The sequence below is a fragment of the Coturnix japonica genome, chromosome 8, assembly GCF_001577835.2.
Source record: "Coturnix japonica isolate 7356 chromosome 8, Coturnix japonica 2.1, whole genome shotgun sequence".
NCBI classification, from domain to species: domain Eukaryota; kingdom Metazoa; phylum Chordata; class Aves; order Galliformes; family Phasianidae; genus Coturnix; species Coturnix japonica.
In genome coordinates, this window is record NC_029523.1 from 12,187,553 (window position 1) to 12,210,060 (window position 22,508).

At 36.7% G+C, this 22,508-nt stretch overlaps 1 protein-coding gene across 9 annotated transcripts in view; it reads left to right on the forward strand.

Moving 5' to 3' along the window:
* Window positions 1-22,508, forward strand: part of EVI5 (ecotropic viral integration site 5) — a 62,419-nt gene that overhangs the window by 4,826 nt on the left and 35,085 nt on the right. For 7 of the 9 annotated variants that reach the window (XM_015869929.2, XM_032446123.1, XM_032446124.1 and 4 more), the window contains exons 2-13: window positions 2,070-2,299; window positions 5,534-5,723; window positions 8,635-8,859; window positions 9,722-9,796; window positions 10,406-10,531; window positions 11,110-11,253; window positions 12,263-12,352; window positions 12,455-12,552; window positions 13,795-13,855; window positions 14,407-14,460; window positions 16,769-16,801; window positions 17,354-17,500. In XM_015869929.2, coding sequence (XP_015725415.1) covers window positions 2,070-2,299; window positions 5,534-5,723; window positions 8,635-8,859; window positions 9,722-9,796; window positions 10,406-10,531; window positions 11,110-11,253; window positions 12,263-12,352; window positions 12,455-12,552; window positions 13,795-13,855; window positions 14,407-14,460; window positions 16,769-16,801; window positions 17,354-17,500 — 1,473 coding nt within the window. Of the gene's footprint in view, window positions 1-2,069; window positions 2,300-4,119; window positions 4,224-5,533; window positions 5,724-8,634; window positions 8,860-9,721; window positions 9,797-10,405; window positions 10,532-11,109; window positions 11,254-12,262; window positions 12,353-12,454; window positions 12,553-13,794; window positions 13,856-14,406; window positions 14,461-16,768; window positions 16,802-17,353; window positions 17,501-22,508 lie in introns of those variants that run through there. The other 2 variants (XM_015869930.2, XM_015869928.2) reach the window with 2 other exon arrangements.

The window sequence follows — 22,508 nt, forward strand, 5'->3', positions numbered from 1 at the left end:
GACGTAGGATTTTCGCTTGTCAGGAGGCATGGAAACAGGCTGTATTCACCAGCTGCTGCTTCTGTATGTCCTTCACTGAGTCAGTTCAGTTTGTTATTCAGGTATTAGGATGTTGTTTGAGGCAAGTAGGGATCTGGGTTTGTGTTCATGTTTTGGTCATCTGAACAGTCTCTAGATTTGGTGTTCATCCCAGCTGTTGTGGGTTATCTTTTCTACTATTCAAACTTAACTTGAAATTCAGCATCTGAAAAATGTTTTTTTAGCCATACTTTCTCTTAGGATTCATTACCTAATCCGTTCCTACAAACTTTTGTATGACTTTTTAATGCCCAGTGATCTGCTACTAAGTAAATTCTGGGGTTTTTCCTGCCTCCTCATCCCCTTCAGATCTCTGAACTCGGAGTGTGAGTCTCATGTAAGCCGTACTCAGCTTGGATTTAATTTCTCACCTTAACTTGTCTTAATTACTTTGCTTTGTAAGGAGATAAAAATGGATTATACGCCACTTCTCCCTGCTTGTGTCACAGTGTGAAACTGTAAATCAATGCTTTTCAAGTATTTATATGTGGATATCTGCTCAAAACACAAGTGTGACCTCTGGCAGTTGTTTGCTGTATTCTTAAGATTGTTTCTGTTTCTGCCAGTGTTTATTTTTGGGGTAGTTGTGTCACTTGTCATGTTTGAAGCAGTTAAAAACCTCTGAGAAAATACTCAGTCCTCTTAGCAAATGAGACGTGTGTGTTGGCTGAATCATAAATCAGTTACTTAAACTGAAACATAATCTGTGCCTCAATAGCAATAGACTGAAGTAGTAATGAATGTGCCAAATTTGAGACTCTGGAATCTATTTTCTCTGTTTTTATTCTAAAAAGTGATGTTGAAGCACTAGTTTCAAAAGTGCATCTCCGAGGTGAGCTTTAAAAAAGAATTGTTTTGATTTTTTTATTTTTTTTTTTCTTTTTCCAATATTGTAATACTGGAAAGGACAGAAGTTGTTGCATAGGTTAGTCTCAGTGGTGCGGGAGCTAACTGGAACATTTCAGATGCTTATTTTGGGAGCCTGTAGCAGAAATGCAAAGTCACGGCTTGGAGCAGTGATTGAGCACCTGGTGGAAGGCAGGGTCAACCCAGGGCAGCTCAGCTGTGTGCAGTGCACCTGAGTGACTGCAAGGAGTGGAGCCAGGATCCATCCCTGCACAGATCTCATGTAAGGGCTGGCAGTGGAGGTGAGGGGATCTTGCTGGAGATCCCTGCCTACTGGAGGCCTTCCAAAGGTAATCCAGTTTTCTTCCTTTGTGTCTGCTTCTGTGGATGCTGAACTTGGCCTTGTCCTCATTTGCTGTAGCCTGGGACTTTGCCACTCCACTATGATTGCTGTGCTTTCCATCGCATGGCATCACAGGGCCTTGCTGTTCACATTTGTGGTTTGTAACCCTGTATTTGAGTATTTCTAGCAAAACCCATTACGGTTTTCAGAGTCAGTATTAAGCATGCAGGATTTAACTATTTTGTATGTGCTGGCTGATACTAAGGAATCCTTTACTTGTGTAAATCAGAAGTGTGATTCACTTGTTCCTCTGCCCCGCACTGTACAGGATTTCTGTTACATGCAAACAGAAATCGGGGAGCTGAGGGTATTTGCAGTGGTACATTCCTGCTGCTTCTCTGTCATTTATGAAGTAGCTGACTGTTTCCTTATCTATCTTTCTACATGTCCTGTGCCATTATTATCTTCTCAATGTGTTTTTAAAAGTAAGCCTTTTTTTTTTCTGTAATGAAGAGTCTGAACTGGCCTGTGGTATTTCTGTACTTCAGAAACCAGCTCTGTTGAAATAATTCCTCTATATCTTTCCTGTGTATTAGCAATATACTTGTGTGTTAATTCTTCTATAATATTGTATTGGTATTATTGTTTCTTGTATTGCTTCTGACAGCTTTGGGCCTTCTGGAGAAAGAAAAAACCCCAGTGTCAGTTTATGTATATTGTATCTTTTCCCTGTGCAGTGAAAGCAGGTTGACTGGAAGGATGAGGAAAAAGAGACTGTTCTAACATCTTTTTGTCATCACAGGTGGCGACAGACAAAGTTGCAGGAAAACTGAGCTCTACTCTCTCATGGGTGAAGAACACTGTATCGCACACCGTCAGTCAGATGGCCAGTCAGGTGGCAAGTCCATCTGCCTCCTTACACACTACATCCTCCTCTACCACTCTGTCTACACCAGCATTATCACCATCCTCACCAGCACAGCTGAGTCCAGACGACCTAGAATTACTGGCTAAACTTGAGGAGCAGAACAGGTAAATGCCAAACTTCTTGATCTACAGACTATAGTAATAAGACTGAATTGGTTTATTGTGGCTTCAACATTGAGACTTAAAGGAGGATGCTGTTCATGGCACAGCACCTTAATTTCAAGGTTAAGAATTAATGTTCTAGGGATGTATATTCTTGGAGATCTGTTTTTGTACAATGTTCAGATTTTTAGCTTGCTGGTTTTAAAGAAGTGTTTATGACTGCTGCTTATTCTAAAAAATTTACGTTGCAGTCACACAATCTTCAGTATCCCAACTGAAATGGAGTATCATGGGAATGAGACTTCTGCATAACTTCCTCACATTCTTATATAAAAATGGTATTTTTACAGGTTTTTGAGATGTGAATTACTTCAGAATTCCCTTGTTTTCCTCCTTGATTTCCACTGTACAGCATGCTCACATGTAGCCTTTTAGCATGTTATCTCATTACCTATAATATTGTACATAGAGCAGGATTTTCTGTTGGAAATACTAGAAAGGTAGAAGCTGCTATTCTGCTATTTAGCTTAAGGGTTCGAGGAGAGTTTGTATTCTCTAATGTAGTCTGCAGCTCAGGTTATTTCGTACAGATACAGCTAATACAGGAGGCTTTTCAGTTTTTTCAGTGTTATGGCTGGAGGCCTGTTCTTACAGATAGAGCAGTGTTGCATCTTTTATTTGCAAGGAATAATAGATGCATGCTGCTGTTATGCTAATAGTGACAGGTACCTAATGACTGAATTTCTTGAAAGATAAATCCCTAATTAGTCATTCCTGTTTGTCCTGAATTTTTTTTATAGGCTGCTGTAACTGAGCAGAGAAGGTAATGCCAACTGCCTTCTGGCATGTCTTCTCTTAATGTTCTGATTCTGCAGCCAGATAGTAAAGTAACTTACAAGGAAATTGCAGCTCATGACTGAGCATGGAAGTCAGCTTTAAATTGTGTTGTCCTCCTTTCCTTATGGTTTATAGAATTATCTTTCATTTGATGATGTTCTGTGATTTTTGCTATGCTAGTAGACATCGAAAATTTATCAAAAGAAGAAAAAAAGGAGGCAAATTGAGTGCCTTTAAGAAAGCTAATTTGCATTTAATCTGTGGCTGTCAGTTCTGTTTATGACCAAGGGTCTCATTTATATTTGAAAAACTGTAATCTGTTCTTTGGACTGCTTATCTCTGTTAGGGTGTAAGATTTCTACATCTAGAGTAGTTACATTAAGCCCTGCAGTTAAGCTAGCTTGCTTTTTCGAAGCATGTGAGCCCAAGCTTGTTAGCTTTTCTTCTTTAGGTTTGTGTTCTTGATTTAGTACAATTCAGGTTAACTCATCTGTTTTCATCTGATTAATCTTTAAGACAGATTTGTTGTTCAACCACACATTTAGTTTGTTTTGAGTATGAATTTTAATAGAGGTTGTCCTATCAGGTATCTGATAGGACACCAAATGTACTTTCCTCGTGAGGTGCTGTACTTGAAGGAAATTGAAATGCGGTGCCCTTGGTATGGAGGGTGCGCAGTAGTTTTGGAAGTTTGAATCTGTATTTTAACACAGTGAGAAGGATCTGTACACGGAACACAGGGAACAATGGCTGGTACTGGATATTTGTAAAGGTTTAATTTGTTCTTGACTTTAATATGAACAAGAACAATGTGAATTATTTAAACAGGCTAGGAACTGGAAGAACTCAGACTGTATGAGGCTATGAATGTATTAAGAATTCTATAATCCAGTTCTACTGGAAGTCTCAGAATAGTGAGAATCACTGAGGTAGCTCAGTCCAGAGTCCTGCTGTAGTTGTTTGGCATTAGTAAATCATTTATAAAGTTTTAGGTGAAGGAAATCAGTTGTTGAACAACACGGAACTTACATACTACTTACTTTGTAAAGAACTTCCCATCTCCAAATCCCAGGACAATGAATTTATCCAGGTAAGGTCAACCTACTGAAATCTAGCAAAACTTATAGAAAGCTGTGATAATTAACCAGCCAGAGCCTTTTATAATCATCGTGTTTTTATAATTGTGATTCTTTTTCTGTGCTTGTTTTTCATCAGTGATTACTTTGCTCTTTTGACACTGACTCACACTGAGAGATGGAATTTTGAACTAAGTTTTCATTATGCGTTGGTATTGAGGTTTCTAAGCATTAAAAAACTATAGGTGGGCAATGCAAGCTGGGCACTGGGAAAGCTAATATAAGTATCTCTTAGCTGGGAGCTTAAACTGAAGGTACTCTGATACTTCTGTAGAAGGGTTATGAACTACTAATACTTAAAACTTAATCCAGCCTTGCTAAACTGCTGCCGGGCTTTTGGATTTTGTGCAAGTGCATGAAAAATTATTGAGCCAGATCTCTCTCCTTGGTGAAATGTTTGTATAAATTTCACTACCTGATAATCCCAGTTCTCATATCCAAGCACTGGGCATTATCCATCCATTAGCTTTTGTTGCCCAATTCCCATTTGAGAAGTCTGAGGATTTTTTCTCATCCATTTATAAAAACACCATATTGATTTAACAGGTATTAGCATAATTCAGGAGTTACAAGACTGCTTTGGGTTTTAATTGTCTGTGTTTACATTATCAACATGCATTGTGTTAATGGGGAGATCTTTATTTGGCTTCTTTCCTTTAAAATTACTGTCTTTTCCAGTACGTTTGGCGTTTGAAATGATAGTTGAGAATGTTTAATTTCTTTGCTTGTGTTCACAATGCACGAAAGCTCTTTATTTATTTATTTATTTATTTTTGTGTGTGTTGCTTGTAAGGTCAAACCCTCTTGCCTGGTATTTACACCTTGAAACCTGCTGATCTTCTGTGCTCAGCTTTGAATCATCTGCAGTTGGTAAATGTGTGGAAGAAGTTAAATTTGTGGTACTTTGGTACTTTCTCCAACTTAATCTTTTGACTTTATTAAGATCTGGTTCAGGAGATTGCGAGATGCTGATTAAAATCTCAATTCTGTTATTACTTATGCATAACGTGACACTTCTGTCTGTTCCTTAAGAGGCTGCAATGTGATTTGCTATTCTGGCTGCAGAAATACTTGAGTGATTATAAATAGTAACATCAAACAGTTCTATTTAAATTTATTACAGATGGATGTTGGAAAAACTGTATGATGGATCTCTGTGCTTGTTCTTTACAATGATGTTGAAAGTACAAATTTGTGTGGCAAAAGTGTGATAAGAACATGTAGTTTCTTGTTGTTTTTGTGTCTGTGCGTGGTTTCTTTGCAGGCTCCTAGAAACAGATAGCAAATCCTTGCGATCAGTAAATGGGTCAAGAAGAAATAGTGGATCTTCTCTTGTATCTAGTTCATCAGCTTCTAGCAATCTCAGCCATCTTGAAGAAGACTCGTGGATCCTGTGGGGGAGAATTGTGAATGAATGGGAAGATGTACGGAAAAAGAAAGAAAAGCAAGTTAAGGTAGTTGGACACGTTTGTAGGATAGATTTATAATGTGATGGGTTTTTGGCTCAATTTTTAAGATAAGCAAGTAAGAGATGTTTCTAACTGTATCTATTTCAATCCTGAAGCTCTAGTGCTTCTTATATAATCGTTATACTTTAGTTTTGCTTAGCAAATGTCTCATTGAAAACCAGATGCAAATCATGAATACCAAACCTTTCTGTCTAATAATGAGAGATTCCCTTCAATCACATACTTGATGTTTTCTAAGTGGAGTTGCTGAAAACCTACTTAAGATCGTGTTATAGCTGGACACTGTGACATTTTTTTCCCCACTCATCATCTGTCTGTTTAGAAGCATTCTTATTAAAGGAGCAGATCATCTTATTGCACGAGGATCTGATACAAATTTATTTTAGTTGTTGCAGGCCAAGTTTGTTGACCCCAGGGATAACCCCAAGTGGAAGAAAAGTTTATAAACTGAATGGATTAGAGAAATTCTGGGCAGTATGTTTGCAGTCTAAGTCAGTTGTGGGTATATGCAGAAACAGAATTCAACAGTAATTTATATAAATTAAAAAGTATTTAGGACATTTAACATTTATGTTTCAGAGGCAGAAAGTACAGGAAGTGTGGAATTTCTTTATTTGTGGGCAGTCTATTCTGTTTTGGTTCTTTATTGGCTTCAGTCTGTAGCTTTATGTGCAGAATACAAATTTCAAGGTCTTTTGAATAGTTCGAAGTTCATATGTGTGACTCGGTTGTGGGAAGGCAGAACAATGGACTAAAGCAAAGTGTCTTTTATGTGAAGCAGTTGTGGAGAGAGAACATGACGTGAGAGTGGAAACGGGATGAAAATGAATTCAAGGCTCTATGCCTGCATAGGGAAAATAGTTTCTGGAAAGGTGTTCCCAAAAAGCTGTGAAAAGACGACCCATGAACCTGGCAAGGAGAAGCAGATTGGTAATGACTAGATCAGGTTGGATAGAATTCAGTTTTTGAGCTGCTTGCATGTGGGCTTTGTAAATAAAGTGTCATGCTGGTCAAGAGCTGTCCGGGGAGTAAATATTTACTGAACGTAAGTCAATTAAGTGTACTTTTAGTGAGCTCTTCATTGGTGAAATAATTTTCAGGTGTGTGGGTCCTTTTTGCTTGTTTGTTTTAAAAAAATAAAAAATAAAAAAATAAAGGCTAAACTTTGAAATACTGGAAAATGCATCCTTTGTTCTTGGTTGTGCCAATAGATATGATTTTAGCAGCCTGAACTTCACTTCATATTGACTATGAAAGCTGGTCTGAAGTTATTAGATAGTAGGCAAGTTTTTGAACCGTTAGTCATGGGTGTATATACTTATTTGTGATATGATCCATCTGTGTGCCTTGATCCTTTCTGGAACTCTTTCTGTTTCTTGAGACATACTGAAAGATGGTGTTAAGTCCCACTTTTCTGTGTGCCCAGTACTGTGCAAAAGAATATAGTTACAGAGATACTAAGTTTGTTTTCCTGCTGTTCCTCTAAGAGTGTTGGCAGAATTAACCTTGTTATTTTAGTCAAGCAGGTGCATGATAACTTAATGCAGGAAACCACTAATGATTTGTTTTTGCTTTTAGACTTCTTGAGGCTTTAGATGATTGAACTGCAATCTGGTAGTGCATTGTTGACATAATAGCTAGGGATGTGAAAGGCTGTTTTAGGCTTGTTGGTTTGGAGTTGGACATCTTGTAGGAAATAATTCAATGTCACAGTCGTATCTGAACAAATAGTTGCTGTGACAGTACTAGGAAGGTTCTAGGAAAAGCTGACCATCTTTAGGATATGGAAAAACTGCAGATAGTGTTGCAAAACTCTTGCAGTAAAGTTCAGGCTTAAGAAATAATTTGAAGCAGGAATGTCTATGGAAGTTACCCAGTTCAAAAGACTAGTTAATATTGCAGTGATAGCTTAATATTGGGAGTAGTAGGATAAATACTTGGATAAATAGGAGTAGAATAGAAGATGATTCTGACCTCGGAATAAATTCCAGCAAAATAAAATAAACTGACCTGCAGGAGGCAGTACTTGATAATAGTTCATGAGCCTTAAAATTAAAAAAATAACCACAAATGAAAACATGCCACTGACAAAGGAACACTCTTGTCTTGAAGAGGCATTCTCATAGTCAGACTGATCCTAGTTGCAGAAAGTACTACTAAACCTATTGACTTTGACTCATAGTTTCCCCTCGGTTTCTCAGATTAAGTAAGAAGACTGCTTTCTGCTTGTCCCTTCTGGAAAGTCAAGGACCATACTTGGAATATGGTTTTTCAGATCTGTTTATCTGAGGAGGTTTGTGTTGTATAATAACTAGCTGGTTTTTATTTTTCCTCCAGGGAGTTTCAGGTAAATGAAGGAAGCTCAGTTGATGTTAACAATGCATTCTTGGTCTGGTGTCAGAAGACAGGTTTAATTACTTCCTTAAAACAAAAGAAAACTTTGAAATTATGGCACAAGAGAGAAATTAGACATTTCTGTGAAGTGTGTGTCAAATGACATCTGATAGAAATCTTGTGCACTCTTTTCTGTTGTCTGCATGTCTTGGGAATTACTACTTAAGAGTAATTAATTATATCCCAAAAACTAGAAATACAATTAAGAGTACTTTCTTCAATAATGTTCTGTGGAATATTAAGAATAATAGTTTGGTTGTTTTTTTTTTGCCCAGAGGAGTTCTTCTTGAAAATGTTTTAATATTCAGATTTTTTGTAGTTATTTACTTTAAAAAAAAAATTGTCTATATTAGCTAATTAAAAGTTATCAATCTTTGTTACCTGCCATTTATGTGTCAGGCTGCAATTGAGGCTTACGCCTTATGAACTTCATAATTGGTTTGTGATGTGATGTATTATTTTCAGCAAATATTAATGATTTTGTGTCCTTTTTGTGCTTCAGGAGCTTGTTCGAAAAGGGATACCTCATCATTTCAGAGCAATTGTTTGGCAGCTTCTGTGTAGTGCTCAAAGCATGCCAATAAAGGATCAGTATTCAGAGCTTTTGAAAATGACATCTCCTTGTGAGAAACTCATAAGAAGGGACATTGCTAGAACATATCCTGAACATGATTTCTTTAAAGAGAAGGACAGCCTTGGGCAGGAGGTTTTATTTAATGTAATGAAGGTAAGTCACTTTTTCTCCTCTTGAAAACCCATTAACAAGAGTAAGCAAACACAAGCACTTAGAAAATAATTTACATTGTGAATGTGTTGCATCAGTTTCATGTGTTCTGTTTTTTTTTAAACTTGCTCTATTTTCCACATTACATTCCAGTTTCAATGATGGGTTTCAGATATTATATTTCTATTTAATGAGATTTCATAAGGGATTTAAAACATTTGCATACTAAAGTTGCATTAAAGCAAATTTACACAGTAACTGCTGATGGCATAATGGAGAGAAGTGTGCCATGAAATGAACACTACTGTGCAGTTGTTAGTTCCCAAGCACAAAATGAGATCGCCATAAAATGTCACTATGCTGCCTCCATTCTACTGGAGCTTAAATTTTTGTCATGTAGTTTCAACTGAGAAGTCAGCACTTTTCTAAATCGTAGTAACTTCCTGTTCTAAAATATGCATGGAAACATGCAGCATGTGTGGAAACCAGCTGTAAATAAACCTACAGCTCCTAATTGTTCTGAAACAGTGTTTCTTCTGTCAAATTGTTTATAGGTGTAGTTATACTGTGCATAAGAAGGTATGGAAACCTTCTTATCTATTAAGACCTGGCAAATTCCTGTGTAGTGCAAGCTTTCTTAGATGTGCTTTAGTGCTTTGAAGGCCAACAGAGAACAAAGTTTGTCTCTGTGTAGCTGCAGGTAGCAACTAAACACCTGATCAAAGTTTTTGTATGGTATGTCTGTTTTCTGTGGGTTTGGGAGAACAAGACCAAGTTGTTATCAAAATAACAGCGTGAGCTAAGATTTATTTTTATTGGTAATGAGGATTTAATCATTTGGAGTCTTAAAAATGTTATTTTGTAGGCTTATTCTTTGGTGGATCGTGAAGTTGGATACTGTCAAGGAAGTGCTTTTATTGTTGGATTACTACTTATGCAGGTAAACAATATATTAAGAAATATGTGAACCTTGAAAATTCCTGCTGAACTGCATAATGTGTTGTTGTGATTTGGGAGGACTTTTTGTGGTGATTCTTAATCACTGTTTGTTAAAATATAATTATGGAGGGCTGACTTTTATTCTGCAAATCAAATGAGAGTATATGCTGTTCCTATCTTTTGTCAAGAAGTTACTAACTTTCTGAGTGGGAGAGTGCATTTATTTCTTAAAGCTAAGGTGGGATCCCAGACTTGCAGATTACTCTAGGAAATGTTACTTCAGCCATTGATGAACTTGTCATTTCAGTTCTATTACACTAAACCTCTTCTCAGTTCAACTGAAATTTCACAACAGTTGTATTTTCAAAGTTGTCTTTGTATTACTGATCAGTTTTATAAACTGGGTTATATTGTAAGAAGTTTGCAGACCTCCATTTCCTTTTCAGTTTAAAATCTACTTGATAGGACCCAGCATATACAAAGAAAACTATGACGGTAATCATCAGATATTAATTACTTGTTTAGACAAACAGCAAAACACTAAACCTTCCCAAACATTCAGTCTGTCCTTACGCTTCTCCTGTTTGTTTCTTTTTTATTTTTTATATAGATGCCAGAGGAAGAAGCCTTTTGTGTGTTTGTTAAATTAATGCAAGATTACAGACTACGAGAACTCTTTAAACCGAGCATGGCTGAATTGGGCCTTTGTATGTACCAGTTTGAGTGCATGATACAGGTATGTATAAAATCTGTCAAACTTTCTTTTCAGTAGCTGAGGATAATCTTGGGAGTTGCAGTTAAAGAGCAGGCTTGTCTGTTGGTAGTAGGTTGTTCTCTGACAACAGCTGATTTCAGGACTGCAGGAGAAAGTCTGCATGTCTGTATGATGTACTTTTTAACTGATAACAGACAATGTCATGAGAGCTCATGTTGCTTCATGCCTTTGAGTAGTAAAGCTTGGATTGAAAATTTTAAGAGTGAGATGTCTTTGTACTTAATCTATAGCTGGTTTTTTTTTTTTTTTTTAAGTAAAAGTCAGGCTGGCAGGATCAAGTAGGCTTAATTTTGTGATATGGAAATGTTCGTTTCTACTGTGCAGTGTGGAAATACTGCAGATCATACTGTGATGTCTGGTGCTTGGTTCTTCATAATGGTAAATTTTCATATCCATATCAAGTAATAATTCTTCTAGTTGTGTAACTGCTGGCTGTGGCAAATACAAATCATTTTTCTCCATATTTGTCAAAGCCATTTGCACAGTAAAAAATACTTGCTAAAGCATTACATAAATATTTTTTTCTCTTCTTTCTCCAGGAGCATCTTCCAGAACTTTATGTGCACTTTCAGTCTCAGAGTTTTCACACTTCTATGTATGCATCATCATGGTTTTTAACTATATTTCTTACAACTTTTCCACTACCAATTGCAACAAGAATATTTGATATCTTTATGTCTGAGGTAACTACTCAGTACTTACATTCTGTTTCAAAAGTAGTGGTTAAGAGCAGCTATTTCAGTAGTACTGTAAAGACTATTCTGATAGGCAAATTTCAAATACCCTTCTTTTGTAGATGTTTATCAGTTGTTTGGTAGGGGAAGATGTCTGTACATGTAGCTTGTCAAAGAAAAGCAACTACATATTTGAATATAGATGCTGCATGCAACTTTATAGTGTAAGCTTATTGAAGAGTTATTGTATCTGCCAGAAGGCCTGGATGTGATATGATAGCATCATGCAACAGGGGTATCTGTTCTTCAGTAGTTTGGGGTTGAAAATAAATTTTCTTTTGGGCCCACATTAAAATTTCATGGGAACAAGTAGATGAGGAGGAGGGAGTATAGAAGAACAGCTTCTGTTTAGAAGATGGATAGTAGCCAAAAGAGTTTATGGAATTAGTGGAATTGTGACTGATGCCTAAGGCATATCTAGGGTTATAGCTTTGGGTGATTGTATGTAGTTACAAACCAAACCTTACAGTCCATTTATGCTTTTCCTCTGCAATAGTCTCCTAGAAGATACTAACTCAGAGGTGGATTTCCTTCCAGATTGAGTATAGTATCTAGGATATTCCTGCGTCAAACATTCCCTCAAATCTATTTAAATTGTTCAGTTGTTGTTATACCTTGTTTGAAACTAAAATGCCGTTGTTTTTTTTTTTATTGTATCTTTAGTACCAAATATATTTGAAATTATTGATAAAGTTCATGTAAAGAACTGTCATTTAAGAGATTTTTAGTTCTGCAGAAGCATTCTGAGGAGGATCTGGTGTAAGGACAAGTAGCCTGACTTTTTCTCTTGAGTACAAAACAGGGAACCCAGGATTAATCTGTTGTCTAAAGATTTTTTATTTCCTTTTCTTTTGTTTGGGAAACTGGGCTCCCCAATGTTCTTAAGTAATAGAATCATCTTGTAGCAGTGGCAGTGCTATGAATAATTGTTGAATGTTATTTTAACTTCTCTTTACAGGGTTTAGAAATAGTATTTCGAGTAGGTTTAGCACTACTTCAGACAAACCAAGCAGAATTACTGCAACTTGACATGGAAGGGATGTTACAGGTAAGTTAAGATTATCTTATTTTAAGAGATGTGAGAAATCTGTGGTGCGTGTTTATTTGCAGCTGTTAATTATGTGTAATCTTGTGCTCTGATTGCTTTTAGCACTTTCAAAAGGTCATTCCACATCAGTTTGACAGTGGTCCAGACAAATTAATCCAAGCCTCTTACCAAGTCAAATACAATGCAAAAAAGATGAAAAAGTAGGTATAACTTTTTAAGAAAAGATTATAACGTTGCTTGGAGTTACTGTTTGTTTGTTCAAAACTAGTTACTCATTACTTGACTCTGAATTTTCCATGTTTGAATTTTTTGGGATTTTATACTGTGAGCAGTTAAAAACTGAAGTATATTTTGCAAGAGAATTCTGCTAAAGTGGTGTTTGCAGTTGTTCTTGAACATAATCAAACCTCGGTTAAAAACTAGAGCTTCTGAGGAAAGCTGCATGGAGCTGCATGGAGCTTCTGTAAAGAGGATTTGAATAGAAAATCTGTTGTGGGATGGGGTGGCGTTAGGTGTGTGGGGTTTTTTTTATGTTTTCTTTGGGTTTTTTTTGAGGGTGAAGTAGGGAGGGGAAGGTAATTGTAAGGGTAATCTGATTCCGAGTTTGAAATTCTGAGTGTAATGCTGCTACTTAAGGTTAGTTGCATGTCTTCACTTTTCTGCTGTCTGTAAATTGTGCTGCTAAACCAGTTTACCCTCCTTCTGCTTTTCCAGGATTAAGTTGGGCATTTCTTCAATTCTTAAGGCAGGCGGTTTGTATTATGTTGCAGTGCAAGGGGAGCGGTTGTGGTAGGGTCTTTCAAGATAAGTTTACTATTTGTGTCCACCATCGGAGTAAGAAGCAGTGCCCAAACTTTCAGGGAAAGCACTTTCTCTGAAAACTAATATAAAAGCTTGCAGTTTAAAACACTACAATTCAGGCTAAATTTACTTGATTGCCTTTTGTGGAGGCATTGGGTATCACAGCTTGTGTTTCTTCTTGTTGCCATTTTTTTCACTGGGGCCATTCTGGAGCTTGCTTGAGAGGGACCAAAATAATTTTAAGACTTGCCTCAAATCTCTTTGCATCATTCTGTCCTCGAAGCCATCCTAGCAGTGTGTTCCTTTGGCTGACTGTACTGAATTGATTGTTGCATAACTGCACTGAGTGGCTACTGTAGTTCCAAATGTTGCCATTTCAGGTTTGTATCATAATAACTATATGAAGAAGCACCCACACTTCAGCATGAAGTTGAGTCTGTTTATGTCTGCAGAAGTAGTTCTGTGCTTCAACTAATTTGAATGTTCAAGTATTTATAGGAGTATGTTGGCAACTTTCAAGTGGTTGTCTAAACAGAGGAAATATAATCTCTATTTATTTTCCTGTTGCTTGTAAAGGTACTAGACCACTTAAACTGTCAGTAACTTTTCTAATTATCCTTTACTATTTCTGTTTTTTTTAGGTTAGAGAAGGAATACACTACAATAAAAACAAAAGAGATGGAAGAACAGGTTGAAATTAAAGTAAGAGAGCCTCTATAAATTTACTTGTAGATAAGTTCAGTTCTTAGATGTGGATTATGTATCTGATCTGTGCATTGTAGAATGGTTTGTGTTGGAAGGGACCTCTGAAAGATCTCCTGGCTTCAACTCCCCTGACACAGGTAGAGATACCTTCCAGTAGATCAGGTTGCCTAGGGCCCAGTCCACTCTGGCCTTGAATACCTCCTGGGATGGAGAATCCACAGTGACTCAGAGCAAGCTGTTCCAGTGCCTTACCAGCGTCTGAGTAAAGGGTTTATTCCAAATATATGATCTAAATCTGTCTTTCAGTGTCATTACCATTTATCTTCTTCCTGCTGTCTGATAGAAATTCCCTCTCCAGCTTTCTCGTGGATCCTCTTTAAGTACTAGAAGGAAGGACATGTAGCTGGACATGTAACTGAGGACCTACGGTGTTGTTTATAAGCATTTACATTGGACTGTTTGCTCATAAAGGGCATTGACTGTGTTACTTCTGGTGAACAAATCTAAAGAGAATTCGTAAATAAAGTTCTGAATTGTTTCCATTTCAGAGGTTGCGAACTGAAAATAGGCTCCTAAAGCAGCGCATTGAAACATTAGAAAAAGTAAGTATGATAGTGACCAAATTTAATCTTTTACTTATATTCATTATATCAATTAGTCATCTTATTATATGAAACGAGTCTGATAACTTACTATTTTTTCCAGTTGATTTACAATGTTCACTAACAGTGCATAGCCAAAAGCATGGCAATAACAAAGCTGTTAAGGTCAGTGCTTATAAATGTTTGTCTGGCTTTTACTTGAAATTGAACATCTTGGTGTACCTTACTTCTGTATTGTTTTATTCCTGAACTGGAAGTATCAAAGTATAGAAGACCACATAAAATAGTGTAATGTCTGGGTGAAAAAGAGGTTATTGTGAGAGAATCCTCACTTCTGGCAATCTGAAGTCGCTACCTGTTTTTATGTAGAAGCAAAATGATAGGCTTATCAATGATCAGAGAGGTGAAGGTGAAAGATTGTTGTCACTGAATACAGCAGTGGAGGGATGTTGTTGCAGCATTCATGTTTAGCACAGAAGCCTGCTGCTGTCAGCTATTAATTCATCTTATGTGATTTGGAGTTTCTGTAGAAATTACAGATACAGGGGCCCGAGGGAAATAATTTCTCACAGATACTGTCTAAAATAGGGTTTTGTTCGGCTTCTTTGTAGGATATAATTTCCAAGTATGCATGATAACTGTTGTCTATATACTGATAGCATGCTGGCATTGTTCTTCAGCTTTCCTGTGTTCTGATATCATTCTTCATGTGACAGACTTGAATCAAAGAAAGTGCACTCTAGCATGAGAGCATTCTTACCCATTTTAACTCTGCTAAGAGTTGTCTTTCAGCAAATGAAGTTAAATGTTCACAGCTCATAAAGAGTTGCTTCACGGTGAGGAAAAGGACGGACTAAATGTTGCCAGAAAGAACTGAGCAGTGTTGTACTTCAGATGTTTCTCCAAGGAGCCATAATAGATTTATCAGTCTATGTCAGATTGTGATTAATTGTGATTTCTGTGGTTTGGGAAAAAATGCTCATTGTGAGGACATCTTGTGAAACAAGGTTGTGATCAAAGATTCAATTTTATGAGCCTGGTTGTTTCAGATCTTAAATTATAGGTAAAGTTAACTGGAGAAAACAGACACTGAGATGTTTAATTCAGTGGCAAATGATGTTTGTGTTTTTGTTGTGGACTTACAATAGTAAATATTCCTGGTTTATGCTTGATTTGCAGAGGTTTGAAGTTGATTATTTTTTTTTGCCAGGACCTCACTGCTGAGCCACCAGACAGCTCACGTGCCTGTAATTCTGTGTTTGAGATTTCAAAGTTTGTTTTCAGAATATCCCAGTCTGATTGGAATTGAGGTGCTTCAAAATGAAAAAAATATCTAAGTTATCCTCATCAGAAATTGTTGTCATGAGAGCATCTAAGAACGGATCATAAAGTAAAAAAACCAAAGCACTACAATTCTTCTCCTGGGAGCTCTTCCTTTTAAAATTTCTTTCCTCATCCTTGCAAATGATTTACTTGTGATTTTTTTTAGCATACTGTAATGACAAACACCTTAACGTGCAGCCTTACTACATTTAAATGGTGGCTTCTATCAACCAGTTCAAACTTTGTCCTTGGAACTTTTTATAAGACTCCGGGTGGCTTAACTGTCTCTGAATAGAATGCCAGAGAATATGTGAAAACTGGGTGCTTACAAGGGTGATAGTGTGGAGATATCTTGAATGAAATTGTACTCCTTAGCATGGCGGAGGAAATGTAGTGTTGCTCAGCAGGCATATATTTCTTGTAGTACTTTGGTATAAAGCTCAGTAGAACAAAATACTGGCTGTCATAGTTGAATTTTCTACTTAGGTCTTTCAGTCTGCACCGTTTAATTTCTCTGCCTCGTAATTCTGCATGGATGTCTCTGCACTTAATGGAGTTGCCTTTGTGCTCAAATACTACCTTCCTTTTGTAGTGTGTGTATGGATCACAGACCAAGTCTGCGTTCGTCTCCTAAACATATCAGACAATGTACCAGTAATTCTTCTTAATTAAAAAAACAAGATGTTCAGATAAAAATAACCAGTCTCCTGTAAGTGAATTCTAAGCATAACAGAAGTCTGGCTTTGGTTCCTGATTGTATCAAAGATCATTACTTGTGTTGCAGTGGAAGGCTGCATCCTGCACTTTCCAGCCTGAGTTGCCTTCACTTGTAAAAGAGATGTTAACATTGTAGAAACACGTTACCTGTATAGAAAAATGGGCAGAATGTGGGTGTTTTCTTTCTCTGCTCTAGTCTTTTTTGGTCGCTATTAGCACTCCTTTGTTTTTTCTTTTCCTTATTCCTATCTGAATTTTTCCTTTGTAGGAAAGTGCTTCCTTGGCAGATAGATTGATACAGGTATAGTCTTCTAGTCCTCTACTGTATGACTCTTCTTCTTTCAGAAAAACCAAACTGCTTTAATGCATGCATCCTTGCATGCTGCACTCTATCCTTGCCTTGCTGATTTGGAATAAATATATAGCTAATCTCCTACTAGAAAGTTGTTTAATATATTAAAAAATAAAGCCAATAGTTGCACGTTATAATAATTTTCTAACCTAATGTAATTCTGGTGGAAATTTTTATTTCAAATGGATTGAAACATTATTAACACTTAAATTGAATATTGCAAACTTAAATCTTTGCATGTACAACTGAGTAATATTGCATGAATTGACTTCTACTGAATGCAGGTACACAGTTGTGCTTGCTGAAAGGATATCAAGCTTAGTAACAAAGTACTAAAGCAGCTGCTTTGTACTGCATTATCCAAAAATTTCTACTAATTGTATTCCATGCTGTTTGCAAAACCATCTGAAACATGTGCCTGAGTACTGCAAAGGCAGTCTGTCTTGGATTTGTCCTCAATTGCTTTTGAGGGGAAAAAAACCCACATAATTATGTCCAAAGGGACAAGTGACAAGGGCCCAGGAGGCTGAGGAAAACTACCTCATAAAACGGGAGCTGGCCACCATCAAACAGCAGAGTGATGAGGCCAATACTAAACTGGAGCAAGCTGAGAGTACCATCAGGGAGCTCCAACAGCAGCAGCAATGGGTAAGGAGCCTGGCAGCACATCATCTCATGTTTTTCATTCATTCATGTTTATTTTTCCTCATCATGACATGGTCTTTGTGCTGTCCTTACAAATGCTTGTGTATTGTGATTTCCCTTCTTAAAAAAAAAATATACAAATTGGACTAAATGCTATTTTGATCTCTTCTTACTGATAGATGGTGGAATACATGCTCTGGATACATGTAAGTTTAAAAAAAAAAAAATCAACAAAAAACCTAAATCAAAAGCAGCACACAACCTTCTTGTGTCTGAGAACTCTATGCGATGCAAACTACGTCACTATGAATACTCAAACTTGAGAGTTGATAATGCCATTTCCTAGCTTCTCATTTAAGTTGGGTGCTTCAATAATGATGGTTAGTTTCTGGATATTTTCCTAGTGTGTTTTTCCTACTAGTATTCCTTGTTTTGTTGGCAATAATTTGGAAGCATGTAATAATACACTTGGAATGTGTATTGGAGGAATCCCAGTGTCTGTTGTTTCCTGTAATCATTAACAAGGTAATAAAAGACCATGGTAAAAGCTCAGTTTGTGACTTTTCAGAGTTAAATTATTCAACTGTATCTGTTTGTTAATTAATGAATAGTACAACATTGAAAGCTAATGCTTTTAGTTATAAAGGGGAATCTTATTAGGTATCAGTAATGGGGAAGCCTGGCAGATTGAGCATGACTACTGATTCTGAGAGAAGGTATGGAAAACTGAATTGCAGAATGGTTTCTGTATTGCAGCTGTAGGTATAAGATAATTAATAGGTACTGAAGGAATAAAGACAGAGCAATGCAAGGGTGAACAGTTAATTTAAGCCATGCTTCCTAACCTGTGCTTGTAGCTTTTTTCCACTTAAGCTTGAGCACGACAATAGAAAAATTGTCTGTCTGTATTTGGAGCTGAGGCTGTAGATTCACGGGGTTACAGAGGGATTTTTACTTACTAGCTGATACATTTTTGAAGTGCAAGAAATTGTGCTGTGGTTATGAAGACAGCAGCTGAATTAAGGTGCTGAAACTTCTACCGTAAGCAACAGGAACTATGGGGTGGGGGGGGGGCGGCAGGTGGCTGCAGCTCGGGCACCACCTAGTGGGAAGCCACGAATTCCGTCTGGATTCTAGTGTTCACTTCGAGCAGAATCCTCCAGCAAACCTTCTTACCACTGCCTAGTGCCAGTGGCTCCTGGCAATACTCATTTTCAGTATCTTCTTCATAGCTGCTTTGATTGTTTTTTCTTCAGTTACTTCAGTTTCGTTTGTGGTTAGCAAAAAAAGATTGCAGACTGTACTGACAGATGGCTGTGTAGTTCTACTCATTTGAAGGTACAGCATCTATCATGCATACTTGGTAACCTAAATCTCTATCAGTTATGAGTTCTGTATCAGCATGGTACTTGGTAGCAAGAATATTATACAAGGCTTAGTATATTTCTGAGAGAGCTAACCTAAGTAGAAAGAAAAATTTACGATTTTTATTTTAATATTATCTGGGGCTTATTTTACAGCTGTGCTGTGAGTGTTGATAGCACTAAATGGGTGGATTAAAAAAGGTAAATGTTGAAGATCTCTGCAGAGTATGTGTGTGCCTTTGAAGAAATGCTCCCTTCTAACACTTTTCTTTAAGAATGGGGATCGAGATGGGTAGAAGAAAATCTTTCTGACTGTATTCCAACAACTGAAGTCCAAATGACTAGCAGCTCTAATTTTTCCTGTTTTGTAATATTTGTAGGGAGTTTCCAGTTGAAACACAGTGACTGTAATGAAGTCTTAAATCAATTCAGAGTTATTTGTTACCACTTTTTCCCAGCATAAGTAATGGAATTTCTGCTATAGTTCTTTTCTCAAGTGACCTGAAAGTTGTGCTAATGTTCATATAATGAATTGTATATTAAGAGTCATCAAATATGTTCTGAATATTTCTGAATAAATTTTAGGTCATTTGGAAATAGGAGAAAGAAGGAAGGAGGGGAAAGAAGCGTAAAATTGTAAGGCTTGAGATGGAGACTTCTCATATCTTTTTACTTTGGATGCCAGCTTTCACATCTTTTTGCAGACAAGACTGACAGTGACATGTCACTGTTGTTTAACTGAGTGTAATGTTTTTAAAGATAGTGCATAATGTGTAGACTCCTTTTATATTGCTACCTAGGAAAAACAATTGTAAAGCTAAACCACTGTTCTGAAGTACTATTGGAGTTCTTCATTTCTGACTTTTGAGAAAGCCCTCCAAGTGTGTTAGAAGTTGGGATTTTAATTGACTAAATTAATTGCAAGGTAACTTATAGGCATATGTTTAGTTATTGTCACAGCAACCGTATTCTCAGTAGTTTCTTTTCAGGAAGTTATTCTAGAATTACTAATAATGAAGAATGTGGTAACTGACATAGGAAGAATAGGCTTATGATGAATGTTGCAGCCTTACTGAAGGTTTTGCTTTATTTTATTCACCTTATTTTTACAATATAGTTTATGTTCTGAATTTTCAGAAATACCATATTGGTTGAAGTACTACAATTAGTGTTCAAGTGTCTAAGCAAAGTTAACTGGACAGTATAATAAACTGGAAAGGTGTTTTGTAACATATATAAATATGTCTGCAAAAGTAGTACTAGGAATGTTTGACATAACCTGATCTTAGTTTTTGACACATGATTGAATAATTAGGAAAAAAATAAATCCAGTTATGTGAGGCTAAGCACAATTATTTATTTCAGAGGTAAGTGGCTGTAAGATGAGCTTTTTAGTATTTTATATTATAGAGGCATCTTTTCAAGATATGTCAAGAAAGTGTTTCTGTGGTTAAAAGATTGGAACGGTGCTTAGAAATCTAGTATTTGACACAAATACTAAGGCTTAAGGCAAACACATAAAGGCAACAAAGACAGATATTTAGCAAACAAAGTAGCATTTCATAACATCCATTTTATTATAGTATTCTGACAGTTTTGGTGATTTAACAAAGTTCTGTTTTCCAAAATCAAAAATCACAACTTTGAGCTTCTACATATTTTTTCAGTTTATTTTTATCTTGGTTACGCTTCATTGCCAATCTGCTGGGGCTGGGGTTGAAGGAGTGGTGTGGCTGTTCTTGATGTTTGCTTTGTGGCTATGGATGTTAGAAGCATTTAACTGTGTCTGACGTAGGCTAAGTCTAAAGGCAGATTTAAAAAAAGCACAAGTTGTGAGCCCAAAGCTGTTTCCATTACTCACGTGTTGTTGCCAAATCAGGATGTGTTTAGTTAGTTCAGATCCACTGTTTCCACTCCATTTCCTGAAATGTCTGGGAGGACTCTTGACCTAAAGAAAATGTGCTGTGTTCATTTTTATTTCATATTTTATTGTTTTTGGAATCTGGAACAAGAAACTGAGAGTCCATCAGTTCATCTAAGCTGCTGTTTACGTTATTTGATGAACTTGTTCAAACAGCCAAGAAAGCTGTTGTCAATTCTCTGCTTCTGTATATTGTTTCATGTGCTACGTATACCCTCCTGTCATGTGAAGTGATTGTAGAAACACATCAGCATTGTCCATCCATTCTCTCCTGGTGTTTCAGTTCTGGTCTATCTCTGCTACTTGCTGTGTGAAGACAACATGCAGATTGAAAGCAGTACATACTAAATCAGTGTTGTGTAAGGCAAAGTTAATATCTTTGTGCAGTGTTCTTGGTGCATTCAGCTGCACAGCTACATAGGTTGAGCACTTTTACATGGATAGTCTCTGTGACATTGAAAGCTGTTTGCATAAGCTTCATTTGCCTTTTAGTGTTTTGTGTATTACCCCTCTGTTGTTGTTGTAACTCCCTGTGGATTAATATCCTGTGTATTTTAAGAAATGTAACAAAAATGTGTCAGTAAACAGGTGAATTAGGTTAGATACGGTTTGGATGAAGTTGGCATATACAAGTATAAAAACAAGAAACTAATTCTGCAGCTATTCAGTAGTGTGATAAATTCCTATTTTGTCCTGTTAGTGTTTAGTGTGTGCAGTGAAGGTTAGGGAATGTTATATCCTAATAGCAGCACACAGAACTGAAAACTTTTCTGTTAATTCAGTTTTTCTTATATGAGGAACTAGGTGGTTTGGAGCAAAAACAATTTTTCAGTTGAATTTATCTGTTGAAAAACACATTTTACAGAATTGTACTTAAGCAGGTAAAATGATCGCTCTCCTAAACTCTGACTAATCAGTCAAGTAAATTAATGATAAATTAACTTCACTCCAGTTGTGAGATTTTCCTCTTTCCCCTGAAGCTCAGAAAGAGTAGCTTTAAATTCTGAACTGATACTTTAATACTGAAGTGTTGTGTTAAAGTGTCTAATGCGGTATAGTAATAGGCTTGGAGTAAATTCTGCATGTAGAGCACCAAATCTGATGTAGCCTGGACCTATGCTATTGGTATGCCATCTGTCTGGAAGGGCCTATACTACTACTAAGTCCTGTGCTGTTTCCTCTTAAATCATTGGGCTTATCCTAATATTATTAAGAAAAATACTTAGAGTATGAGTAAACATGAGCCCAAAGGTTGGAGTGAAATGAAGAGGCAAGCCAAAGTAACAGTGCTTTGACGCATACGTGACTTATTTTAAATCAAAGGTTATGGAAAGCTTCTGTTGAATCAAAGTTTGAGTAAGGGATCAAGAGAAATTGTATTAACCTTATACGTAGCTCATCTTTCTCAAGCCTCTTTTCAGTGTATCACAAAATAGTCTCAGATCCTTTATTGTTTTCCCCCAGACTGGTTAATATTGAGAAGAAAGCATGAGTCATTACTCATCAGTACTGAGAGGGGTCTCAGTCTGATCCTACACATTTGGTCTTGTATAGTTGTTGTTGTTTGAGAAAGATTAGTGCTAGGGTTTGTATGGTTACCAGTGGGGATAGACATGTTAGTAGACCTGTATAAGCTAAGACCTTCTGTATCTTAAAGTAGAATTTTTAATCTTAAGCATTTGAATGTATTTTTTTCGCTTTAAATCTGGCACATAAAACCCATTTT